We start from the raw sequence: 24,993 nt of genomic DNA on the forward strand, positions 1-24,993 counted from the left end.
TTCTATGTGCCATCATTTATTTATTTATTTATTTATTTATATTTCGATTTATATACCGCCCATCCTCAGGGGCTCTGGGCAGTGAACTAGTTAAAATCAATAAAAACAAGAAGGCAACAATACTAAAATCAACATACAAAACAATAATGAACATTATTGCCAATAAAATCAACATACAAAACAGTTCAACCACCGAATGCCTGGTGGAACAGCTCTGTCTTACAGGCCCGGCGGAACGATAATATGTCCCGCTGGGCCCGGGTCTCCATTGACAGAGCGTTCCACCAGGCTAGGGCCAGGACTGAAAAGGTCCTGGCCCTGGTTGAAGCGAGGCAGGCTTCCTTAGGGCTGGGGACCACCAGTAAACGTTTGTCCGCTGATCGAAGCGGTCTCCGTAGTTTGCAGTAGTTTCTACTGCTGATACATTGTTTTGGATTTTGTTTTTGGTGGAAAATACTGGGTTGGGTTCAACAGTCATGAATGCAGTAGTTTGGTGTAGGGTTTTTTTCCCCAATTCTTCTTTGGACAGCACCCACTTCCTCTTCCTTTTCTGGTTATACCATAGACTCCAGGGCCCAGAACGTCTCCCCTCTCTACCAAACCATGTGTTGCACACTATTTTGAACATGAACACTTCCTTGAGCTAGAAAAAAACAGGTTTATACATATTTTTTCCTCTGGCTTAGTAGAAAGCCATATTTGGAATGAACATAATTTCATGTTGATGCTCCCCATTAATGTGGAGCTTCCTAGTTTCCATGAGGGTAAACAGGCCCATGTGGAAGCCACCTAAATGCAAAATGATCAATTGCCCTATAGGGTCCCAACACAATTGGTGGCAGAGAGTGCCCTCAAGTCATAGCTGACTTATGGTGACCTCTGGTGGAGTTTTCATGGCAAGAGACCTTCAGCACCGGTTTGCCATTACCTGCCTCTGCAACCCTGGTCTTCACTGGAGGTCTTCCATCCAATAACTAACCAAGGCGAGCCCTGCTTAGTTTCTGAGATCTGATGAGATCAGATTCACCTGAGCTGTCCAGGTCAGGGCCCCAACACAGTTACTTGGTCAATTTTCATTTTTTATCTTAAATATAAGAAAGTGTTTAGGAAGATAATTTTTTGATCCCACTTCCAAACTGTATCTTTTTATTTTTACTCATGAAAGGTATTTGCCGATGTCTCCTCTCTGTAATGAACCCTAGTGTCAGAATTCCAGCTGTGCTTCAAGGAGGTGTGGTTTTCTTGCTGTCTTCCAGTAATTTGAAGATAACTTAGATTTAGCTTTCAATTGCTATTATACCTGGAAATAATATTCATTCATCACAGCTCACTATCAATCTTATACATAATTATTATCTGTACCAAATTGTACTTGAATAGAGAATATTGGCCTTTTAAGTACGTTTACTGAATGTGTTTAAAAATGGCAGGGGGGCGTTATCCTGTGCTTTTGATTGCATTTCTTTTAATATGTCTGATTTTAAAAGGTTGAATCTCCCTTCCCTCACTCCATCTCAGTATTTAAATAACTCAGATGTTGTAAGAACTTGTTGAGACAAAGAACATAACTTATGTCATGTGACCTTGTAAAGTTATTTGTAAAATTCCATAAATAAACTATTTAAAATTTAAAAAAATGGCAGGGGGGTGATTTAGCTTGGAGAAGGAAAGGTGGAAGAACTCATGTGTGTTTCTTTTTAATATCTAGTAAAATTTCTTCCTTCAATGATTGCTGCTCAGCTTTGGCAGATTGCTCCAGATGTTACATCTTATTTTTAACCCTGCTAAACAAACACCCAAAGAAGCAGGTCAGGTTTTTTTCCATCTCTGTTTTATATTTTAATCCTCTGATGTGTCTGTGATGTTGCATGTGTGTAAACCCATTTTCATTGACCTACTTGCATATACATTTACAAGATAAAAATTTTAAATGGTCGACAGCATTTCTAAGTAGTAAATCATTGAAATGGGCTCAGCTTAGATTAACAGTCCAGGAAAATATAAAGGACAGACAGTTGATTAACTTGTTCTCTGTGCCGAGATGTTGTTTGGATTTTTTTTCAGAGACTTTGACTTATCTTTGTTTATAAGAAACAGGAGCAGGCAGTGTAAGGTCTTTGTGCTGTTTCTGGCAATCAGGTTTTCCTTAAGGAAACTTTTCCCCAAGGCTGTAGTGAAGTTGCCATATAGTAGCAGCATAGAGCTGGCAAAGGTGCATGAAGTGGAACCTTCATCTCAAGGTGTTATTAGCAGGCACTCCGTACAGCTGAAGTTAAGAACATATGGGTCTGCTTAGTGCCCGGATGGAAAACCATCTGTGAACTGGCTTGCCATTTCCAAGGACAGGGACTGCTCAAGGTGGTAAAGAGAAACTTTTAAGACACTGACATCTCCTCAGCTGACTGGTAGCCAAGGAGGCAGGAGAGGCTGTAGTATGCCCAACATAAGCCACGGGCAAGGCAATCTGGAGGGCCATCGAGACGAAGGCATGCAGCTACTAGTGCAACAGAGGCACTGCTGATCCATGCCCTATGGACATTCTGCAGGGGAAAATAACAACACGTGCCCGTCTGTGTGTGGAGTCCATGGCAACCTGCTCCCAACCAGGTAGCAGCACACAATGACATCCTTCTGAGAGGCATACATAGGTGCAACCAATCACTGCCTGCTGATCTGGCCACTCCCCTCAATATTACTCTGCTCCCCAGCCAGCATGCAGGAAGAAATAACCCAGCAACAGCACAACCCCAGCACAGTAGTGTGGCCTGAGCATCTCTTCAGCTCATAAGGAAGGGCACCCATGTAGTGGACAGAACATCCTCCCCTCCCCTGACAAGTGTCTGACTGGCAGCAAACGTACTACCCATGTGCAACAATCCCTGCCCATAGCCACACGCACACCCTTCCCCTGAAACTGTGAGAAAAGACAGAAGTTAGGCTTGAGCGCATAGCCCCAACACCTAAGATTAGCATCCTGACCACTGAGACAAGAAGGCAAATGGAAAGGAGGCATGCCATCAGGCAGTAGGCACTCCACTGCATCCCTGATGTCACCACCAGCCACATGAGGCCAGGCAGAGACATTGAAAAGTCAGGGGTGGCACTGGGCTGACACAACCAGAGGTCCTGGTTCCATCCCCATATGGGGAGAGGCTGGAGGCAGGCAAAAGCCTCTGAGCTGACATTTTGCCCCTGCAAATCACAGAAGGGTGGCAACAGGATGGCCCAGTTGATGGGCTGCCCTGCAGACCTATCATTCTGGTAAGGACATCCCTTCACAGCCCCTCTGTGCCACCCTCATGGTAGCAGCTTCCTTGCATCCCATCTGCCCTGGGCCCCTTGTGTGTCTGCACAGCCTAGGAGTGTGGCTTATTAGCATTGTTGTGGAGGAATGGTGGACTCAGAGAATGCGCCTTACTCCATGCTAGAGCAGACAGCATAACAGTGCTACCAAAGCACCAATGGTTACAGTTTTCTCAGATCTTAAATATTTTTACTTGGACTGAAGTTATTCCTATCCTGTGTATTTGAGATTGTAGCTTAAGCTGTGCTTTGAAAAAAATTAGCTTCCATGATTATTAGCTTGCTTCTTTCAGATGTTTTATACCTTATTTGTGCCCAAACATGAATAATGAAACTGATGTAATGTTATGGTCTGCGTTCCTTCACTTTGAAGTGAAGGTTTCTATGGAAATAAACAAGGTATATTTTTCTCAAATTATTATCTATTTTAACTTGCAGCATGTTTTTTTTTTAATTAACAGGATTTAGTTGTTCGTGTCATTTTCATTCTTGGCAACTTGACAGCAAGGAACAATCAGGCTCGGGAACAATTTTTTGAGGTTGAAGGAAGCATTAATACCCTTATATCCCTATTCCAAACTCATTGTGACAGTGACTCTAATAGTAAACAGTGGAAAAATGGTGGCGAATTAAGAAATCTCAAGCACTGTTCAGAAGCAGAAGATGTCCAGATCAAACTTGTAAGAGTGATTGCCAATTTGTCCATTCATCCCACTGTCGGTGCAAATCTAGCAAGTAACCATCACGTGGTGGCATTACTTACTGAAGTACTAGGTAAGAACTGATATATTTGTTTATCAATAGTGAGGAAAACACTACAGGCTCCCTATAGTGTTATAACTTGGTCAAATCCTGCTGGAATGAGTGCTGAAAAAACTTTAATTCAATGTTATGTTCTAACATTCTGAGTTTTAATTAATGTAATTTAAGTGCCCTTTTAGATCAGCAGGCCTAATCAAGTTGATAGTTGTTATGATCAGATGTTGACCTTGACATATTTGAAAGCCTCCCCACTTCCCTGATCTCAGGCATGCGGGCAGGTGCGCATGCACGCATATGCACATGCGATCAACTTACAGCCAACTTATGCTTACTGTAGTTGTGTCTAATTGTTAATGATTAACTAAAGACTGATGTATCATCTTTTCTAAATTATCAGAATACAAATCAGTTGATGAATGTGAGGAGATGGTTGTTAATACTACAGCAACAATCAACAATTTGTCCTACTACCAAGTGAAGAATTCTGTAATCCTTGAGAAGAAATTATATATTGCAGAGTGTAAGGATTGTTGAAAATCAGTTTTTCCTAATATTTCATGTATGAGAGAAGGACTTGTAAGGACCTCCTCGCTTCTTGTTCTGGCAGTGTGCTCACTTACACTCTCTGTTGTGACTCTGTCCACCTCTCCCCCATCTTGTTTACTCCCATTTCTCCCTCTGCCTTTTTTCCCTCTGGTTGCTTACCCACTCACCTAGCCGTCGCTCCTTTTCCCCGCTTGTCTGCTTGCTTGCAAAGTGTCTATAGAAGCAGATATGCAATGGAAGTAAGTTGTATCTAGCTGTAGCTTCCCCTTTGCACCTGGTGAACATTGTCACTATGATTTCACCCAACATCTTGAGTTGCTACAACTACTCAGTATGTTGCCCAACCTGATTTTTAATCATTTTTAAAGCTCCCCCAATTGTTTTGTTTTTTTCAACACTTTTTTATTTTTCTGGAAATCTTGTGATTCTCCTGGGTTTGCAGAAACCTCTGCCCTAGCCCTGGCTGGTCCCATTGTTCTGACTTTTTGATCTGCACTGGGCACTGGGGCACACATGGGTACTATATATAGATAACATCTGGTACTTGCTGTGAACATTGAACAAATGAGTGAAAAGTAACAGTGATATTAACAAAAGATCCAAAGGAGTTAGCTGTGTTAGTCTGTAGTTGCAAAATAGTAGAGTCCAGTAGCACCTTTAAGACTAACCAACTTTATTGTAGCTAAACTTTTGAGAACCACAACTCTGACAAAGAGCTGTGTTTAACAAAAGAGGATACTTTCTCTTTGGTTGCAAGTGCATTGGCATATACCTTGTGATGGCTAATGTATTGATTTCTCCCTTACAGTGGGGCAGAATAGACAATACAAAGGCTGTAAAGGTGGACAATGTAAGAGGAAGGCTTGTCGTGGGCACGGAATGCACTGCCCTCCTCTCATTCAGGATACTCAGGAAACCAGTGAAAACTCTTGATTTGTCACTTGCTAAAACTGTAACATTAGAATTTCAGCACATGTTCTCTGTGAGCATGCTTTGAGTAGGTGTGGTCAATCACAAATATTTCAATATTTTATAGATAACTGATTTGTGGTCTGTTATTTACTGAGAAAGAAGTCATGAGTGAGATAATGAATAATTGGCAAATAATGCATGTTCAGTGGGCAAGCTTCAAACTTGGAAGTATGATTGCCAGGTAAACTTACCTTGCTTGACCCCCTTGAACTCATCAGATTTCCTCAGTGGTTGTGGCTGAAGTTTGTCTTTGATTGCCTTTGCACCTGTACAGTTCCGAGGGCTAAGTCATTGCATCTTGTCCAGCATGAGCACTAAATTTTCTCAAAGGTTGTGGCTGGCTTGTATTGTAAAGCAGGGAATTGTTTGCACCTGCACATTCAGATGCATCCTTTAAATGACCAGTCGATTGCATTGCCTGCTTTTCATGCCTGTGCAGTCAGCGACATCTATTCAAGAAGTGAACACCAGATTAGTTGTGTTCATGGGCAGACACAGAAGGCACAGCAAGATGCTAGTAGTAAGTCTTTAATTTAAATTCACAAACTGATTTTTTTCTTTCATTTGTGTGCCTTTTAAATTTGGAGGGGATGGCAGAAAATGGAAGGTCAACTGCTGTGACAAAGCACTGTAATGGTACAAGAAAGCAGAGAAATCATGCAACTGCTCGCATCTGAACAGCTCACTGAATGATTTACACCCTGTTCATGACGAGCAAGCGGGATGTGAGCCAAGCTGGCAGATGTCCAAGCATGCCTACTGTTCAGTAGCAAATAGAAACGATCTGTCCTTTTTATGGCAGTTTTTTTTTTTTAGTTCTGGGTGTCATATTTAAATTAAGAACTAGCCATAGTTGTGTATTTTTAAATTGATATTTTCAGCTGTATATATCACTTTGGGCAGCATTATTAGAAAAGCGTGGGTTTCCCAGAACACATCTAAAAACCAGTGACAAGGTATAATCATTTGCAACTTCTCACTGATAGGGAGAGTCAAGGAGAGCACTATAGGCCAGGTCCGTGTCAAAGTAAGTTTGCTATGACTAGTCTGGCTTTACATTTGCATCTTTTCAGCTGAACTCAAAGAGATGTGGGAAAGCGTGATGTCTGATCAAAAGAGCTAGTTTCTGTGGGCTTCGTCTAAGGGCAGATATTATCACTAGAGCCTGTCGTATAATACACCACAGTTTAGGCATGATTTTTGGACTCCAAATTTCTTAGCAAGTAGTGTATCAGAGAAGCCAAGATACCCTCTGTTCCCAGATCTATAGGAAACAAGATGTTTTAAGGCACAGCCAGATGGCTACTTCCTATATTCTCAGGGTGGTGCATGTGAGTTAAATTTGGGAACAAAGACCTTGAAAACTCTGGATGTTTTAATGCTCCCAGCATGCCTTCTGTGGAGCCACTATACACTTCCACAGTCAATCTCTCAGTTGCTATTGGAGGCAGACCAGGCTTGGCCAGAATCCCTGTCTCACACGTATTGGTATCTTCCTATGATCAAGGGCCATTAGCCTCACAGTGTTTCTGATTCCTGCAGTCCCTCCAAACATTGCTTTTCCCCAGACTCTTCTCCGTAGACACTCTGTTGGTTGTTTTGTTCCTCCAGCTCTCCCTGTAAGCTACAGAGTTCCTACCTTAGGGTTGGATCCTATCAACTTTTCTGCTGGCACAAGTGGGAGAATAGGCCCCCTTTGACTCCTGAAAAGGCTACACTGGGATTCATGAGACCAAAAGCCATGTAGGATAGGTGCTGTAGTGAGGAGGGGAATTGATTGAGGTTGCCTCTCCTTCCTTGTAACAGCAGAAAAGTTGGTAGGATATGCCTTAAGGTAAGATCATGCTGCAGCTCCTTCCATGTTTGGTTCTAGGATAAGGAGAAAGTGCAAATTGTATCCCTTGGTGCACACCTAGTATATGAAGGGCTTCATTAATTTCTATTCCCTTTCCAGAATTTCTCAGGAATCTCATAAAGCTTGTGACCAGCTGGCTACCTTTGGCTTACAACAAATAGCGCTATCTGCTCACCTAATGTAATTTTCTTTTTATCTCCACAAACCCCGTTATCCATCTGAGGTGTCTGCCATTCTCTTGTACATACTCTGTAAAGGGCTCTACTGCTACTTGCAGAAACTTTGTATTGTTTTTTATCATTTAACTGCAACAAAAATATACTTGATTCTTGAACATTTCTAAGTGTGTCTTTTCTCCCCCCTCTTTTCTAACCACAGTGCTTGTAAAGTTATTAATGAGTAATAATATGGATGGGATTCTGGAGGCTATTCGAGTCTTTGGTAATCTTTCCCAGTATCATGAAATCTGTAACTTCATTGTACAGAGAAAGGGTGAGTTCAACTGTTACAAGGGACCAAGTTGTATACAACTGCACACTGATCACATCTGCACAAAGCATTGCTTGTTTGCTTTCACTTAAAAGACTCTGAGACCAAAGAAGAAACTATATGAAGACTATGGATTATTGCCATAGGAAGGGGGGGGGGGAATGTTCAATTTCAGATATACTACTCCTGAATCTTGGAGTTCAGATTCTAAGGTCTCCCCATCCCCTGCTATTCTGGGCCAAGCCTGGAAAACTTCCGTTTGACATCCGAGTAGTTAAATAAATTGCTGTTGGAGTAGGCGTAATGTATCTACATGGTTAAGGTTATTGTGGAAAGCTCAGCAGGTCAGCTATCCAAGTACATCTGAGTTTGGAGGAGGTTCGATGATGTAATCAGACCCTTCACTAAAAATTTTAATCACAAAAAGACAACTCAGAATAAGCATAACTAGGCTATAGTAGTAAAGCTGTAGCTTAGTGTTAGAACATTCTTCATAAGCAGATGATTACAGGTTCAGTCTCTGGCATGTCTAGCTTTATCTGGAGAACCGGGTTTGATTCCCTACTCCTCTGCTTGAAGCCTGCTGGATGACCTTAGGTCAGTCACAGCTTCTTGGTGCTCTCTCAGCCCCACCCACCTCACAGGGTGATTGTTGTGACGATAACAACACATTTTGTAAATCGCTCTTAGTGGGTGTTAAGTTGTCCTGAAGCGCAGTGTATAAATTCAATGTTGTTGTTATTGTTATTAAAATTAAAAAATCAATGTCAAGAGTTGGGAAAGACTACCTCTGTCTAATCCTTGAAAATCACTGCCAATCAGAGTAGACTTATGGAACTAGATAATCAACTCATCTGTTTGATGCAGCTTTGTTTAATTGCAATCATGTTGTTCTAAGATGCGATATACCCAGTATATATATGTGCATTCTCTGTTGTAGCTCCCAGGTTGTGGAATGGGTTAGCTGCAGAGGCTAGGAAGTCTCCCCGCTTCTGTCATTCGGCAGAATGTGTAAAATGGAATTCTTTAGGAGGGTGTTTTACAAATGAGAATAGGATTGCAGTATAATGGTTGTTTCTTTCTAAATAGTGTTTAAGGAACAGGAATTGTTGCCTTAGCTTTGTGCCTACATTGACTGTTTTGTTGCTTTAAGACAGTTCTTTGCTTGCATTATTTTTATTTCTGTAATTCCAGTCCCACTGCATTGCTTTATCAGAGATCTTTCCTATTTGGATTGTTTTTCATGTTTTGTAATCTGCCTTGAGTCTCAGTGAGAAAGCCACCTACTAATAAAGTTAATAAATAAGAGTTTGCAGTATTTCAACATGGCATCAAGTAGGATTTCTAGATAAAGAGTGTTTCAAATTACACGTACAATTGGTACAACTCTAGTTCAACGAATGTTATATACTTTTGTTTTTAAGTAATAGTCTGAAATAGTTGTTTCTTGCTATGAAATCCAGTGTACAAATTCATGATCGCTTTGCTCGATGCCAAACATCAAGATGTCTGCTTTTCGGCCTGTGGTGTTCTCCTCAACCTTACTGTGGATAAAAGGTGGCGAGCTATACTGAATGAAGAAGGCACAATTAAAAAGTGAGTGCATGAAACTTGCCTAAGTAAGGAATTTTTCAGTTTTTGCGTTCTAAATTGGCAAGGGGGTAGGAAAAAGAATTAATCTCTCTTGTTGCATTCCTTACCTCCTTAAAGGAGGGTGCAAAATCAATTTGCCTTGCTGGGTTTTAAGGATGGTTGTAGAAAGGCAAACCTTGCAGACTTGCAACTCTGCCTCTTTCTCATGGCAGGTTAATAGATTGTTTAAGAGACTTTGGGCCTACAGACTGGCAGCTGGCTTGTTTGATATGCAAAACTCTGTGGAACTACAGTGAGAGTGTGCCCTGCTTTGAAGAGGATGACTCCAATACCCTGTTCATTCTCCTTGCATCATTTTTAGGTGAGACGTAAAAGCCAACCTGGTGGAATAAAGCTAAGCAGACTTAGGTGCATTTAAGAAGGGTTTCTTTCTGGATATCCTATAGGTGTTTAGGGCTTTTTAACGTTTGCACAGTTCTTGCTCCCTCTCATGTCTCTCCTTGCAAATACAACTCCCTTAGGTTTTGCCTCCTAAAGCTGAGTTTTTGTTACAGCCACTTTTGGAATGCTACGTACAATTTGGGTCATCCATCTAAAAAAAAAGTACCACAGAGGCAGAAAAAAAGTATAGAAAAGAAGAAACAACACAATAATTGGTTTGGATCACCTCTCAAGAGGAACAGCTAAAGTGTCCAGGGTTTTGGAGTTAGAAAGACAACCAAGAGGGAAACATGATAAAGTTTATGTATGATAGGGATTTTTTTCTCTTTTCCCATAACAGCATCCAGTAAAATTGACTGACAGTAGATTCAAGCGAGACTGAAATAGTTACTTTACACTTAAGGAATTTGCCACGATTCAACATGATGCAGCAACTAGTTTTGATAGGTTTAAAAAAGGGATCAAACAAATTCATAGAAAATAGGGCTGTCAGCCATGGTAGCTATATAGTACCTTTTTGTGTACCTCAGTAGCAGAGGCTGGACAAACCATTTGACATTGACACCCTGGGATCACAGAGATCACTCACTAGTTTTCTAGCTGAGATCCTTGAACTGATATTGACAGGGATTGCACTTGGCACTATGTATCTACAAAGCAAATACTGTAGTGATGTTTGATATCTAGGGTTCTTAGGAGTTATGAACATTTTAAACGTTCTCTGTTTGCAGTTTTGTTGTGTCATGATACTTCTGTACAGAATGTTTTCATGACAGATTACAAGTACACTTATGTGTACTTATCTGTGTGCTGCAATCATTAGCAACTTCTTTTATTTTCCAAACACTGATAGACTGAGATTAGGTAGATCTTTCTGTCTTGATTATTCTTGTTAAGAGTATTGTGAACTATATTATTACTAGCCATAACATTTACTTCCAAGTTTTTAATTTTTACATACCTTATTAACTCTTCCATTAGCATTTTCTGCTATATATGCCTGGAAGCTTTAGAACACTGCTGGCTTCACTTTAACACCCTCCCCCCTGCCCACCATTTCTTGTAAGGTAGAGTTCCACACCACCTCTGTCGCTTTTAGGCTGTTTCTTCATACGCTAGAAACTACCTGTTTATTAGCCTAAGTAGCTGCTATCTTTAGGGGTTAAAGTTCCACCTAGATTAGGAGAATTTATGGCATTGGCATTGTCTGTACATTTTTCTTAAAAGCTGAAATTCCATTCCTCAGGATTTAGGGTGGACTTATGCTTTCAAATGTGTTTAGGATAATGTATGGTAACAACTGCAGCAATGTTTTCCTGCTTGACTGCATATATATGGTTAACCATTTAATCTGCTATGTACTGAGAGGCTCATTAGCAGCCTAAAATCTTCTTCTGAGTCGTACTAGAAAGCATATACTGATTTCTTGTGCATTCATAGCTCTGCATGGAATTTAAAATCTGGAGCCTTACTTGCATGGTGATTTGCCACAGAACTTCCACAGGATAAGCCCAAACCTAGAGTAACTTACTTGCAGGAATTAGCTTCCATGTATATACCTGGAGCTCTTTTCATACTTTCCAATATGAAACCAAATTCTGCATGTACATCTAGGTAGTTGTGTGGCTAGACACTAAACAGTTTTAAGTATATGAATTCTGTTTAAAATTGACTGACGACATTTTCTGACCTCAATGCAGATGAAGAATTAGCTCTGGACTATGATTCTGACAATGATTTAAGAGATTACCACAAACTGTATTGGGAATCAGAGTTCAAACCTGTGGCACAGAAGCTTCTGCAAAGAATTCGGAACTGAAGATCATTTTTATGTCCGTTAAATATTGCTTCATTTGAAGGTGGGGGGTGTTGGAATACTTTAAGGACACTTCAGAGCTTTTTCGATGGAAAATGATTCTCAGTAGATTATTTATGTACTTTGTACCTTGCGTAACTTAAATTTCCAGTAAGAGGAGGATGCAAAAATAAACCAGCTGTATTGTTACAACTAAGTGCTGACTTAATACTAGTCTCTGACTGAATAGATCTGTTAGGGACTGACAAAAAATTACAAATGCCACTGCTGCTATGCAAATAATGTTGTCCCAATCAGGTGCTGGTTACAAACTTGCCAGAATAGAGAGCTCCCTTTTGCTCCATCAGTCACCCTTCCGTAATTGTAACTGAGCAGAGGTGGGGTGGGGTGTGTGTATATATGTATGTAAAAGCTTTCACTTAGTTGCATCACGCTTGCTACACATATTAATGTTATTTTTTTAAAATAAGCATCATTCCAGTATAATAAAACTTTCCTCAAAGAGTGTGAACAAAATGACTGTTTTATATGCCATGGAAGGGAGTAAGAGCTTCACCTGTTAACAATCAAAAGGTCGTTTCTCTATAGGGAAGAATTTAAGGAATGTCTTTTTCTATGTTTTACAAGGCTGCAGCATGATAGAAAGAATGGTGGATGGGAGGCCTAAACAGCTGTTTTAGACAAAACCCATTTGTCACTAGGTAATGCAGTAGCAATAGTTTTAAAATCCTGTCTTTCATGCATGCATAACAGCAGCAGAAGAGAAGATCAAAAGTGCTTTATGTGACATCTGAAATTTGTTGATTGTTGCTCAGATATGGTCCTTGTGACACTTAAAGGGCAATACATTTTGTTCACTTAGGTTTTGAGTGGTGTTCAGCTACATGTGAGCACATCTGTACCGTGCATACCCTGTTGCTTGATGCTGCCAACTTTTACCATGAAAACAGCTCAACCATGTTGTTTGCATGCTGCACACTAAAGTATGTTATCTGCCACTCTCATACCTCGCAGATGCACTCTTCTTAAACTTCAATAACTAAGTTTAAGGTTTATGTACCTTTTGCCGTTACATTTCTTCCCTCCTATACCACTTTTGTATGAAAAGTTACTTTTACAATTTTTAACTTAGTTCTAACCAAGGCATTTGAGAAATATACAGCACTTACTCCTCAACTGCTTTGCGGGTACTTATTTAAGCCCATAACAAAGATGGCTACTGTGGCAAAATCCTTGTGTAATTTCACTGGACATAAACCTTATTGTGCAGAAAATACAGAAGGCACATCATACTCCTAACATTATTAGCTGTTAATGAAACTTAATTTTTGAAAAAATTTATGCAAGCATCTTTAAAACTGACATTACATTCTGGCCTGAATTTTTCTCTGGAAATTCAAATCGCCCTATATCCCCCAGAGGCTGCTTCAGTCAGCATACAAACAACTACTGGTGATCCCTGGCCCCAAGGAGGTTCACCTTGCCTCAACCAGAGCCAGGGCTTTCTTGGTCCTGGCACCTACCTGGAGGAACTCTGTCTGTGGAGGCCTGGCCTCAACAATATCTACTGTCATTTCTCTAGGCCTGTAAGATGGAGATGTTCTGCCAGGTGTATGGAAGTTGAGATGGACAAACCACCCAACCAGCCTCTTCCAGTGGTGGGGGGATATGGGCTAATTCTACATTGGCTGAGTTTAACTGCCCTGCCCTGTTGGCCCGAGGCGCTATGTAGGATGCAAACAGAAACTGCCTTGTTTATGTCCAAATGCCGTATTTTATGGTTGCTATTAATGTTTTAAATTATTTTTAATTTCTATTGTAAATCCGCTCTGAGCCCGCTTGCAGGGAGAGTGGACTATAAATTAAATTAATAAATAATAAATAAATAAATCTTCTCCCTCCACCTATGCAAAAACACTCTGATATTAAACCAGGGTCCTATATTAGAGAAGTAGTAAACTTTTTTTCTTGCAATACCTTTAAACAACAGCGAGTGGAGAAATTATCAGCTTCTCTGCTGGCAGATGGGCAAGACCATAAATTTCACAGATAAAATGTACAAACGTAATGAGTGGAACTTTTAAAACTGCACATTTGGCCTATGGTTTTAGGGTCAGCATAAAGCTTGTATTCTTGAAGACAGGAAACAGCAGATGCTTCCTGTTAAACTGTCAAGGGTTGCAGTTTAGCTTTTTGTTCTTTCCCTCAAATGCAGATCATGCATAGAGCAAAGACTGAATAGCCAGTTACTGCTTTGCTCTACGGGCCAAACAAAACATAATCCTGACAGAATAATAGAAGAGGGAAAAGGTTTATTTAACAATTCAGTAATACTGAGAGATTTCAGAAGCAGTTCACGCTCATACAAAAAGTATCCAAAACCAGCTGTATACCAAACTTGCAGTTAATATTTTATACCATTTTCCTACTTAAGTTGTTAAGTGACAGACCATAACCATGAGTAAGCAATGTAGTGAGGGGTTGTTTGATAGTCTGAAATCACATTCCTATACCTTAGTTAGCTCTTAGGAACAAAAGGAAGAGAAGAACTGTGCTCACCCTCATTCCCAAGTATTTAGCAAATAGTTGCAGACGAAGCAGCTTTAAAACTTCCCATCCCTTCTCACTCTTGAATTAACACACCCCTGTGAACAAGACGAAGCCACTAGCATATTTTAAACAATAAGCAACAGTGTTTAAGAGAGGTCCTGTTGCAATTATAACTGTTAGAATGGCATACAGTTCAATTTTGGATTATGAGCAAGGACTTTATCTAAAACGATATCAAACGTAGGCTCAGACAATAGCAGTACTTGCGTTCATTTATAGCTTAATTGGAATTCCTAGTCTCTTCATTCCAGCAGCAAATGCAGCAGCATCCGTATATTACTAAAATCATTCTTGTATCAAAAGCAGAAGTCCTCTTAAGTTCGTCTTATGCTCCAGATTTTGTTATCTGCTTGCCACAATACAAGACCTGCATAATTAACTACTTTGCTGCCACAAATCAAGGTTTCCTTTCCTGTGCTATCAGAAGGCAAGGCTGTAGTGATCAGGGAGCATGTCTATACAGTGTTCCCCTTCCACCACATTCAGCAACAGCAGCAGTGTCATTCTGTCAAGAGACCAGTTGAAACTAAAGGAGTTATGGCACGATGGCTCTCATAGCGTTTAGCCACCACTGATTCAGAAGCCTGTTAAAAGCCTCTGGTAGGTAAGATAGGCTGCACCTTCCATCACTGTTAACCAAGATTTCAGGTCATGTAGCGAGTAATGGCTCTCAGAGCATAAAGCAGTTCAGCTTGCATCCGCGCTTCTATGAGAAGCAAATTGACATGAACCTTAAAAAAAAAATACACACAACTTAATTAGTTTGAAATAAATTTCCTGTTTGCAGAATTGCTGGTTTTTTAAAAGCATGCATAATTCCTGTGATTAATATTTCAACTATGGCCCAGTTCATAAAGATAGCTGCCACCATGCAATGGACTCCAGAAATGCAAAAAATTGATAAGTTCACGAGAGGATTATGTGGAGGTGCCAGTTATATGCTGCCTTAGAGTGACAGATGTGTAAGCCGTGCCCATGATTTGCATAATGATAGTGTCTTGCATGTGCTGACAGTGAACAGGCTGTAGATCTACATTTAATTCTCTAACAGTATAGTGTTGGAAGAAGCAGTGATAGCTACAAGGATCCAGCTACTTAAAGCATTACAAAACCTAACATTTCCTTTTACAGTGGAATTTACAGAAAAACTCAAGGAAATCTGATGATCCACTGTATATACATATATGATGGGGGGGGTGTATTGCCCCAGATACCTCAGTTGAGTCTCTTTATTATTACAGCACTTAGCCAGTACGTTAACCATAAAATTTAAGTGCACATTTTACAACCATTTGAAACATGAAGCATATAAGTATATACAATTTAAAAACATAATTTCCTCCTCAGTTGAGTCAATAACTCTGTTAACATAAATTGAGGTGAAGCCTACACCAGGTAAAAGACCAAGCTATATGGGTTTGTAGTCTCTGGTTTATATTAATGCAGTATTTAATTAAACTTGCTAGAACTATGTGGAATAGTATCAGATTACTGTTACAATCATTTATCTATCCTGTTATTAAAAATAATAATTTACTGGAGGAAAAGAAAAAGACTTATTGCTACAAGACATAAGATTACTTATGGTAATTGCAATTTAAACAATATAAGGTCCTCAACATATAGAACTATTTAGCAGCATCGCCATGCCACCAAACAAGTCAAACATATGCATGCAGAATATACCTTCTCAGAGTGTTTGAATTGCCTCCAGAAGCTATCATACATTCTTTTTGTGGTCTTTTCAGGCATACAAACTACAGTTTTGATGTAAACTTTAAAGCTGCGGTCCAGTAGCTGGTTAATTTCACCATAATCATAATCATCATATCTGTGTGGAAACAAGGAAACATTCTTTTCTGAATCACTGGCGCTTATATTTCTCCCAATGTATGAAGCATCATATAGCAATGTCCAAAACATATACAAATGCCTAGCAAAGAATAAGGGTTTATAATGGATTTTGTACCAGCTCTCCTGGAATTCCAGCTATATCAGCATGGCAGCAGTCTTCTGCCTACTTCTGCGTGTTCTCCATGGGTAGAACTACAAAGAATTCCTTTCCTCAATTTAGAAAAGAGTCCAGTAGCACCTTTAAGACTAATCAACTTTATTGTAGCATAAGCTTTCGAGAACCTCAGCTCTCTTCATCAGATGCATCAAGAGAGCTGTGGTTCTTGAAAGCTTATGCTACAATAAAGTTGGTTAGTCTTAAAGGTGCTACTGGACCCTACTCTTTTGAAACAACAGACTATCACAGCTAACTCCTCTGGGTCCATTTCCTCAATTCTTTTCTCTGCTTCCCATAATTCCTTTAAGCAAATTCCCTAAAAGACTAATTACTTGGCCTACTTTGTCGTTTACTGTCATGTTTCATTTCTATCCATTCACTATTCTACACTGACTGGCTTTCTTAACAGTCTCTCCAAATTATTTCCCTGCAGCCAAATGCTTTGCTATCAACAGTGCACTGATTTTAAATTAAGGTGACTAGCTTTCCATGGACATGGGGCACTGCCCTATATTACCTGATCTCCAGCTGTGAGCAGATAAAAGTTTTTGCTCTAGAACACATGACAGAAGTGGTTGGCTCCCCAGCCAAGTCAGTAATAAAGAAGAGCTTGAGCTTCTATTGCAAACAGAGGGCTATGATATAGTAGGAATTACTGAGACTTGGTGGGATGATTCCCATGACTGGAATGTGCTAGTGGATGGGTATGAGTTGTTCAAGGAAAACCGGAAGGGTAGAAGAGGAGGTGGAGTGGCGTGAGGAGAGGGCTTGATTGTCAAAAAGTTATGGAGAATGGGGTGGACAGCCCAGTGGAAAGCATATGGGTAGAAATCAGGGGAGGAAGGACAAAGGGTATTATTGTTGGAGTCTGCTACAGACCACCTGACCAGTGAGAAGAAACGGATGCTGCCTTCTTTGAACAGATTGGTAGAGTATCCAGACATCAACCTTGTAATTATGGGTGACTTCAACTTTCCCCGATGTGTGCTGGGAGACAGGCTCAGCAAAGCGTCATGAATCACGAAATTTCCTGACCTGCCTGGCCGATAACTTCCTTTTTCAAAAGGTGGAGGAAGCTACAAGGGGCTCGGGCCATACTAGACTTGATATTAACCAACAGGGAAGAACTGGTAGATGAGATGAAGGTGGTGGGGACCTTAGGGGGAAGTGACCATGTCCTCCTTGAATTCCAGTTGCTGTGGGGGGCCAAGGAAGTTCGTAGCCAGACTTGTTGGTTAGATTTTCGTAGGGCCAACTTTGATGAACTCAGAGGCTTGATGAGAGTCATTCCGTGGGGGAGTGTGCTGGAAGGGAAAGGAGCGAGTGAAGGGTGGGCCGTTCTCAAACACGAGCTTTTGCAAGCTCAAGCCCTCACTATCCCAGCAAGACGGAAACATGGTAAGGGCTACAAGATACCGATGTGGATGTACAGAGAGCTCCAGAATAAGCTAAGGGAGAAAAAGGAAATGTTCAGGAAATGGAGAGAAGGACAGACCTCTAAAGAGGAGTATATGAAGGTTACTAGGTACTGCTACTGCAGATCAGCCATCAGAGAGGCCAAAGATCAGTACGAGTTGGGTCTGGCCAGGAGGGCTCGCTACAATAAGAAAAACTTCTACAGATATGTGAGAAGCAAACGCACAGTAAAAGAGGCAATTGGACCACTGTTGGGAGTAGATGGAGAAACTCTGATGCAGGACAGAGAAAAAGCAGACAGGCTTAATGACTTTTTTGCCTCTGTTTTCTCCCTGAAGAACTCAGTCACATCTAGAGATAGTAGAAAATGTGGCAGGATACCTGAGTGGCTAATTGACATTGACAGAGAGGTTGTGGAGAGGCATCTGGCTGCACTGGATGAATACAAATCCCCTGGGCCGGATGGGGTGCACCCAAGAGTGCTGAAAGAACTTTCTAGAGAACTTGCAGAACCCCTGTCCATCATCTTCAAGGCCTCCTGGAGGACTGGAGATGTGCCACAAGATTGGAGAAGAATGAATGTTATTCCAATCTTTAAGAAAGGGAAGAAGGATGACCCGGGAAACTACAGGCCGGTCAGTCTGACTTCTGTTGCTGGGAAGATATTAGAACAGATTTTAAAGGGATCAGTCTGTAAGCATCTGAAGGACCGCTCAGTGATCCGGGGAAGTCAGCATGGTTTTGTCCCTAACAGATCTTGCCAGACCAACCTGGTTTCCTTCTTTGATCAAGTGATCAGCTTACTGGATCGGGGGAACTCTGTTAACGTGATTTATCTGGATTTCAGTAAAGCTTTTGATAAGGTCCCCCATGACATTCTGATGGGCAAACTGGAAGACTGTGGACTGGACTATAGGACAGTTCGGTGGATAGGGAACTGGTCAGCGGACCGCACCCAAAGAGTGGTGGTCAACGGCATTTCATCAGATTGGAGGGAGGTGTCCAGTGTAGTGCCACAGGGCTTGGTTTTGGGCCCGGTACTTTTCAATATTTTTATCAATGATCTGGATGAAGGAGTGGAAGGGCTGCTCATTAAATTTGCTGATGATACCAAATTCGGAGGAGTAGCAAACACCCAAGAAGATAGAATTAAAATTCAACAAGACCTGAATACTCTGGAGAAGTGGGCAGCTGTGAAGAGGATGCAATTCAACAAAGACAAGTGCACAGTATTACATCTGGTCCACAAAAATGGGAAGCACAAATACTGGATGGGGGATACACTTCTGGGCAGTAGTATATGTGAAAGGGATCTTGGGGTAAGAGTGGACTGTAAACTAAATATGAGCAGTCAGTGTGATGTGGTGGCAAAAAAGGCTAATTCAATTTTGGGTTGTATCAAAGGGGCCATAGCATCGAAATCGCGGGAGGTCATAGCCCCTCTCTATACTGCCTTGGTCAGGCCGCACCTGGAGTATTGTGTGCAGTTCTGGAGGCCTCACTTCAAAAAGGATGTGGACAAAATCGAGAGGGTGCAGAGGAGAGCGACGAGGATGATCAGGGGTCTGGAGACTGAGCCCTATGAGGAAAGGCTGAGGGCCTTGGGAATGTTTAGTTGGAGAAGAGGAGATTGAGGGGGGACACGACTACTCTCTTTAAGTATTTGAAAGGCTGTCATTTGGAGGAGGGCAAGGAGCTGTTCCAGTTGGCAGCAGAGGGTAGGACCCGAAGCAATGGGCTTAAATTACATGCACAAAGGTACCGGCTGGACATTAGGAAAAACTTTTTCATGGTCAGAGTAGTTCAAAGGTGGAACCAGCTGCCTAGGGAGGTGGAGAGCTCCCCCTCACTGGCAGTTTTCAAGAAGATGCTGGATGAATATTTGTCAGAGATGCTTTAGGCTGATCCTGCACTGGGCAGGGGGCTGGACTAGATGGTCTGTATGACCCCTTCCAACTCTATGATTCTATGGTTCTATATCCACCATACTTTGGAAGCAATCCAAATTTTGATACAAGATATTGATGTAACTTAATCTAATAATCTGTATCCATAGTAAGTTATGTGTAAAGCTCATAATGGCATCACTGTTTACCAGAATTAAGAGGCGAGCCTAGCTAAAGCTGGTCTTACACATAGAGATAACAGAACCAACCTTATTCCAAACATACAGTGGATATAATTCCAAATTGCACGTCTAAGCATTGAGGTATCCACATCTTTATGCATGGCCATTGTGTTGTAAGTCAGGTCGTAGGCAATATGAAACTTCTCATCTATCAACTGCCCCACGTCTGGGTACAGGCGATTTACCAGTGAATAGCCATGGTCCTCCCATGAATAGTCCTTAAAGACAAAAGGGGTATATGAAGGAAGATGACAAGAATACAAAAAACATTTTTTAAAATTTAACTTGAGAATAAACTTTAATGGTTTAGGGAATTATTCTTGTATCCTTAGAATTCAGATTTCATTTTGCATTCTCCTGATCATAGAACTTGTCAGAAGTTTGTAATGTAAGTGCTACCTGAGCATGCAATGTAGGCACATGCATTCCATGCCTGGAGAAATCCTTATAACCATAACTGGTATCCTCAAAGTGGCGAGACACATCTCTTGTTGGTGCCGTTTCTTCATCCTCTGTTAAAAACATAACAGATTTTTAGAAATACAGAAAGCATTAAATCCAGAAGCAAATTGCTGAATTATAATAGACAATATGTGATCATCACAGGAAAAAGTTTTAAATCAATAAAGTAATAGTTCTTTTTCTAAAACATGTAAATTTTCCCTTAATGTTTAGCAATAGTATGTTATTACCCTTTTTCTAGACAGAAGCAGAGACCCATGTTGACCATGTCATAGGAGATCTGCATACTTAGATGCAAGTAGACATAAATTTCATTAACATAGCAGAAATAAACATGGTGCTACATTTAGCACTCCTTTGGCTGTTAGCCCTGAAAGTCTAACTTGAAAAAAAACACAAAAACTCAAACACAAGATTGTTTTAAAAACTAGTCCTTGACTTCTGAAGAGCATTTTGACAATTTCACACTTTAATTCCAATTTTACATTTTAATTCCAAAATTAAAACAGGAATCCAATGGCACTTTAGACTATTCCAGCTTATATTATTTAAGTCTTTATGGTGCTGATACATTCCTTTTTATTTTGCTGCTACAGAGAGAGAGCCCTTTGACCTGAGTCGGGTTAGGGTTCTTTTTAGAGACAGACATGGCATCAGGATCTAATGCTCCTAGGTGCACTGCAGTCCGATTCAATTTGGGAGTGTATCACATATAAAAGACAGGCTTTAACCTTCCCTCTTGTGCCATTTTCCCAAGCTGAAAGTTGCTTTGCTGAGGGGCTTCATGTGCTATCAGTGCACAAGTAAGCCCCTATGTCGGGGCAAATAGCGCCCCTCCTACAGCAGTTTTAGGTCAGGAAAATGGTGTGGGAGGGAAGCCTGAAGCCCTGGTACATTTGGGAATGTTAGTTCCTCAACGTCATGTTCATCTGTAAAACAAACACAGTTAAGTCAGAGGTAATGTTGAGTTTGGTCCTAACATGGCTACCCACCTGGCATGATCTCCTTGTTGGAAGATCTAGAAACACTTTACTCCATTCAATTTGAAAGCCAGAATTTTCAGTATTTGGGACAACATACAACACACAAGCACATACAGCAGAATTCTAATGGACACATCTTTGCGTGCCAAGAAGCACCTGAATCCACTTGTTCTTCACACTTCTCTGCTATTCACAGGGCACTATCCTCTTTCGACAAAGTGGTCTTAACCTTTCTAGGCAGACAGAATATGGAATGATTGCATGATCAACAGAAAGCTATTACAGTTGACAACCAGAAATACCCTGTCTCTAGTTTTCACTGAGGCTGGAGAGATGAGCTTTTATCTTAAAAATGTAGCCTAAAGAAAAAAACATTTTTCAAGCATTATTTTGTCTACATATTCCTCCCTAAATACATACACTTTTCAAATGTAAATAATTACTAGAATTAAATACAACTTATCTTGCTTGGACAATAGAGAGAGACTAAAGACATAGTGAGTGTGCCGGAATGGTTGAAGTATCAGGACAGTATATAATACTACCCAGTAGAAATTACTGCTGCAGTGCTTGCTTCTTTAGTTACTCCAGGTGTTGTTCTGAGGTGCCAAAGGAACCAGGATCTTTTTCTAGTTTTTCCAGCCATTGGAAGACCTACCTACTTGCACTGCCACCAGGGAATGGTAAAACAAACATCACTTGGTTGCAGTGTCTTCCAGCTTGTTCCTGTGCAGTTACATGCATACAGAGGTAGTGCAAGCATGATGTAGTGGTTAAGCTTCTTGGAACAGGACCTGAGAGAATCTTAACTCTGCCACAGAAGCTCGCTAGGTGACCTTGCGTTACTGACACACACTCAGCCTAACCTACCTAACAGGGTTGTTGTAAGGATAAATGAAAGAGAGGAGACCAATGTAAGCTGCTTTGGGTCCCCCACTGGGGAGAAAAGTGGGATATTTATATCCAAGTAAAATAAATACATACAGAACTGATTAGCTTTTTTCATTTATGAGGAGATTAGTGGTTTATGAAGTATTTCATTATGCTTTTCCGTGGTCACTGACTATTACAGATAGTGCAGTATTTAATTTGATAAGCTCTAATTAAAATTTAAACCTACAAAAATGGTACTGTATATTCTAAAAAACATCTGAACATGATATAATTACAATTGACGTATACCTGAGCAACAGACCAACATGCTCTCTCTCTTCTCTTTCTCAAAACGAGTGGCCTTTTCTTCTTTGCTGGCTTTAGCTTCATCTCTACATTCCTGTAGTTGCTTCATTTTTTCCATAAGCGCTTCCACTTCACAGAAAGGCTCTGTAGTCTAAAAGAAAAATAATCACACATTCTGAATTTTGAGCTATGTTACTATTATACTTCTCCTTGTTTGTGATTGAACACACACCCTATAATTCACATTCTATCCTCACCTCACTATATTTGATGGCAAAGAACTCCACATATAGAATTGAGGCAGAAGGTTGGGACAACCTAAGTGCTTAAAAGCCAAGGAAATGCAAAAGTTGGGCCATTTATGCTTTCAGTGGCTTTCACTCTGCACTAATGAAGCAAGAAAAGCTGTAAGGTCGCTATAGCTAGTGTTATACACCATTAGCGGATACCAGGCTTACGGTTCCTTGGTGATTAAGAAGTCATGATTTAAATTTTTTTAAACTAAAATATTAATTCCAAGGAGTAATGTTAACCATGCTCTTTAGAATGTGTTAATGCTTCATGCCATCTATCCATTCAATTAGGAAGGAATCCAAGGAAATGAGTTACTGCAACTGAATGTATTGTGAGCCAGCATGATCTAGCGGTCAGAGAGTCGGACTAGAATCTGGGAGACCCGTGTTCAATCCCTACTCTGCTACCTGCGTGACCAAAGAGGAGAATGTTGGAAATTGCTTTGGGTCCCCACTGGAGAAAAAAGTGGGGTACAAATAGATGAATATATAAATGCAATAGGATTGATGCCGGTCTTATTTCTAGTTTCAGGTAGGTAGCCATGTTGGTCTGCAGTACAACAGTAGGATTTGAGTCCAATCAAAGCGAAGGGAGCTTTGACTCTCAAAAATGTATACCCTGAAAATCTTGTTGGTCTCCAAAGGGCCACTGAACTCAAATCTTGTTTTTACAGTTGTCAGGTACACTAATTTTGTAGGAATTTTGCTTCTCTTATTACGTTATGCTGACTTGTAAAGTACAACATATGTTACACATTTTAAGGCTGAGAATCATAGACCATTTGATTTTGAATTTCTGGTTATAGAGAAATTGATTAAACATCCTTATAATCAATTGGATGTTAGTAGATATTTACAACAATGTGAGTCATACTGGATGTATACTTTGCAATCTTTAAATCCAAAAGGCTTAAATGAGAAATATGATTTGAGTCCTTATATCTGATGCTATTGTAGAATGACCCACTGTACCTTTAAGAGAGTTTTGACTTTTTGTATATGTGAGAGGCTTGCAGCTGTATCTTGTTGATTACCACTAAAGTGTTTCATTATGTGATTATGTCTGTATATAACTGCCCTCCATGATAAAACTGCATTTTATCATTGTTTATTTGAAACTTGAAAGCATCTGGTTAGTTTTTCTGTTACTCTTTGTCATTATACGTTTTTTAGTTGTGGGTCTGTTTTTGGCAGTATTTTTTATTTGTGGATAGGTGGAACTCTGATGATGCTTGCTTTGAAACGGGAGTGGAGCTGGCAACCTGTCTGAACTGGATTTACTTCTGCTGAAATAATAGAGGTGTACAGGATTTGTTACTACCTTAAGGTTCTCACCCATTGGAAGAAATGCGATATTTTCACAACTGATATGTTACTTTTGAGGTGGGGAACCATTTCACAACTACTTATTTATATAGATTATTAGATTGTAACAGCTTGGCATTTGTACCCTGCAACCATGTGTGTTGTACTTTATTTATAGGACTGTGTGTGGCTGGGCTACTGTTCTTATCATGCTGTAATGCTAGCCAAAAAATGAAGTACTTGCTCAATTTTACATGTTCTTTCTCTCTGGAATTTAAAACTCCACTATACAGTACTTTTATTAGACACAGAGACAGTCTGACCATAAAACAATTCAGCATTCTGGTATATCAGATATGAATAACTCAAGCATGCATCAGGACAGGATTCACATCAAGAGGAGCACCCGATCCTGGAACATGTCAGCAGTCAAGACATGCATCTGTCTTCACTGTTCCTGAACCCTTCTCCAGTGTTTCCCCCCTGAGATCTAGAAGTTGCCTCAAAGTATTCTCAGGCAGAGCCTACTCCAGTTCACAGTCTCTTAAAAAGCTGACTCTTTAAAAAAAAAAAGACTGCAATTACTGTTCAGTTGAAAAAACATATTTGGGGGGGAAAGATGGTAGTACATATTTCAAACAAAATAGTTATATTTAACAATATCATTTGCTACAAGAAAGTTCAATTCTCAGTGATGGAGTCAAGTTTAACAAACTTGAAGTACTAACTTCCCTCAAACTTTTTCCTATTTTGAGCTGGTTTTGATCTGCTTCATAATGGTCGCTTCCCACCACTATTTTCAAGTAAAACACACAACCTCATCACTGAG

At 40.4% G+C, this 24,993-nt stretch overlaps 2 protein-coding genes across 5 annotated transcripts in view; one reads left to right on the top strand and one right to left on the bottom strand.

Moving 5' to 3' along the window:
- The window catches only part of ARMC2 (armadillo repeat containing 2), a 58,081-nt gene extending 46,025 nt beyond the window's left edge, over window positions 1-12,056 (top strand). The window contains exons 13-19 of the mRNA XM_054980588.1: window positions 1,709-1,808; window positions 3,765-4,077; window positions 4,463-4,585; window positions 7,817-7,930; window positions 9,391-9,523; window positions 9,733-9,881; window positions 11,662-12,056. Of these exons, the coding sequence (XP_054836563.1) occupies window positions 1,709-1,808; window positions 3,765-4,077; window positions 4,463-4,585; window positions 7,817-7,930; window positions 9,391-9,523; window positions 9,733-9,881; window positions 11,662-11,780 (1,051 nt within the window). The 3' untranslated portion in view covers window positions 11,781-12,056. The remainder of the gene's footprint in view (window positions 1-1,708; window positions 1,809-3,764; window positions 4,078-4,462; window positions 4,586-7,816; window positions 7,931-9,390; window positions 9,524-9,732; window positions 9,882-11,661) is intronic.
- A 2,016-nt stretch (window positions 12,057-14,072) lies between these two features.
- Window positions 14,073-24,993, bottom strand: part of SESN1 (sestrin 1) — a 60,197-nt gene continuing 49,276 nt past the window's right edge. For all 4 annotated transcript variants that reach the window (XM_054980598.1, XM_054980606.1, XM_054980615.1 and 1 more), the window contains 5 exons: window positions 22,570-22,717; window positions 20,342-20,454; window positions 19,970-20,160; window positions 16,074-16,218; window positions 14,073-15,118 (listed from right to left, as the gene is read on the bottom strand). In XM_054980598.1, the coding sequence (XP_054836573.1) occupies window positions 15,032-15,118; window positions 16,074-16,218; window positions 19,970-20,160; window positions 20,342-20,454; window positions 22,570-22,717 (684 nt within the window). In that variant the 3' untranslated portion in view covers window positions 14,073-15,031. The remainder of the gene's footprint in view (window positions 15,119-16,073; window positions 16,219-19,969; window positions 20,161-20,341; window positions 20,455-22,569; window positions 22,718-24,993) is intronic.

This window comes from Eublepharis macularius, chromosome 1, assembly GCF_028583425.1.
Source record: "Eublepharis macularius isolate TG4126 chromosome 1, MPM_Emac_v1.0, whole genome shotgun sequence".
NCBI classification, from domain to species: Eukaryota; Metazoa; Chordata; class Lepidosauria; order Squamata; family Eublepharidae; genus Eublepharis; species Eublepharis macularius.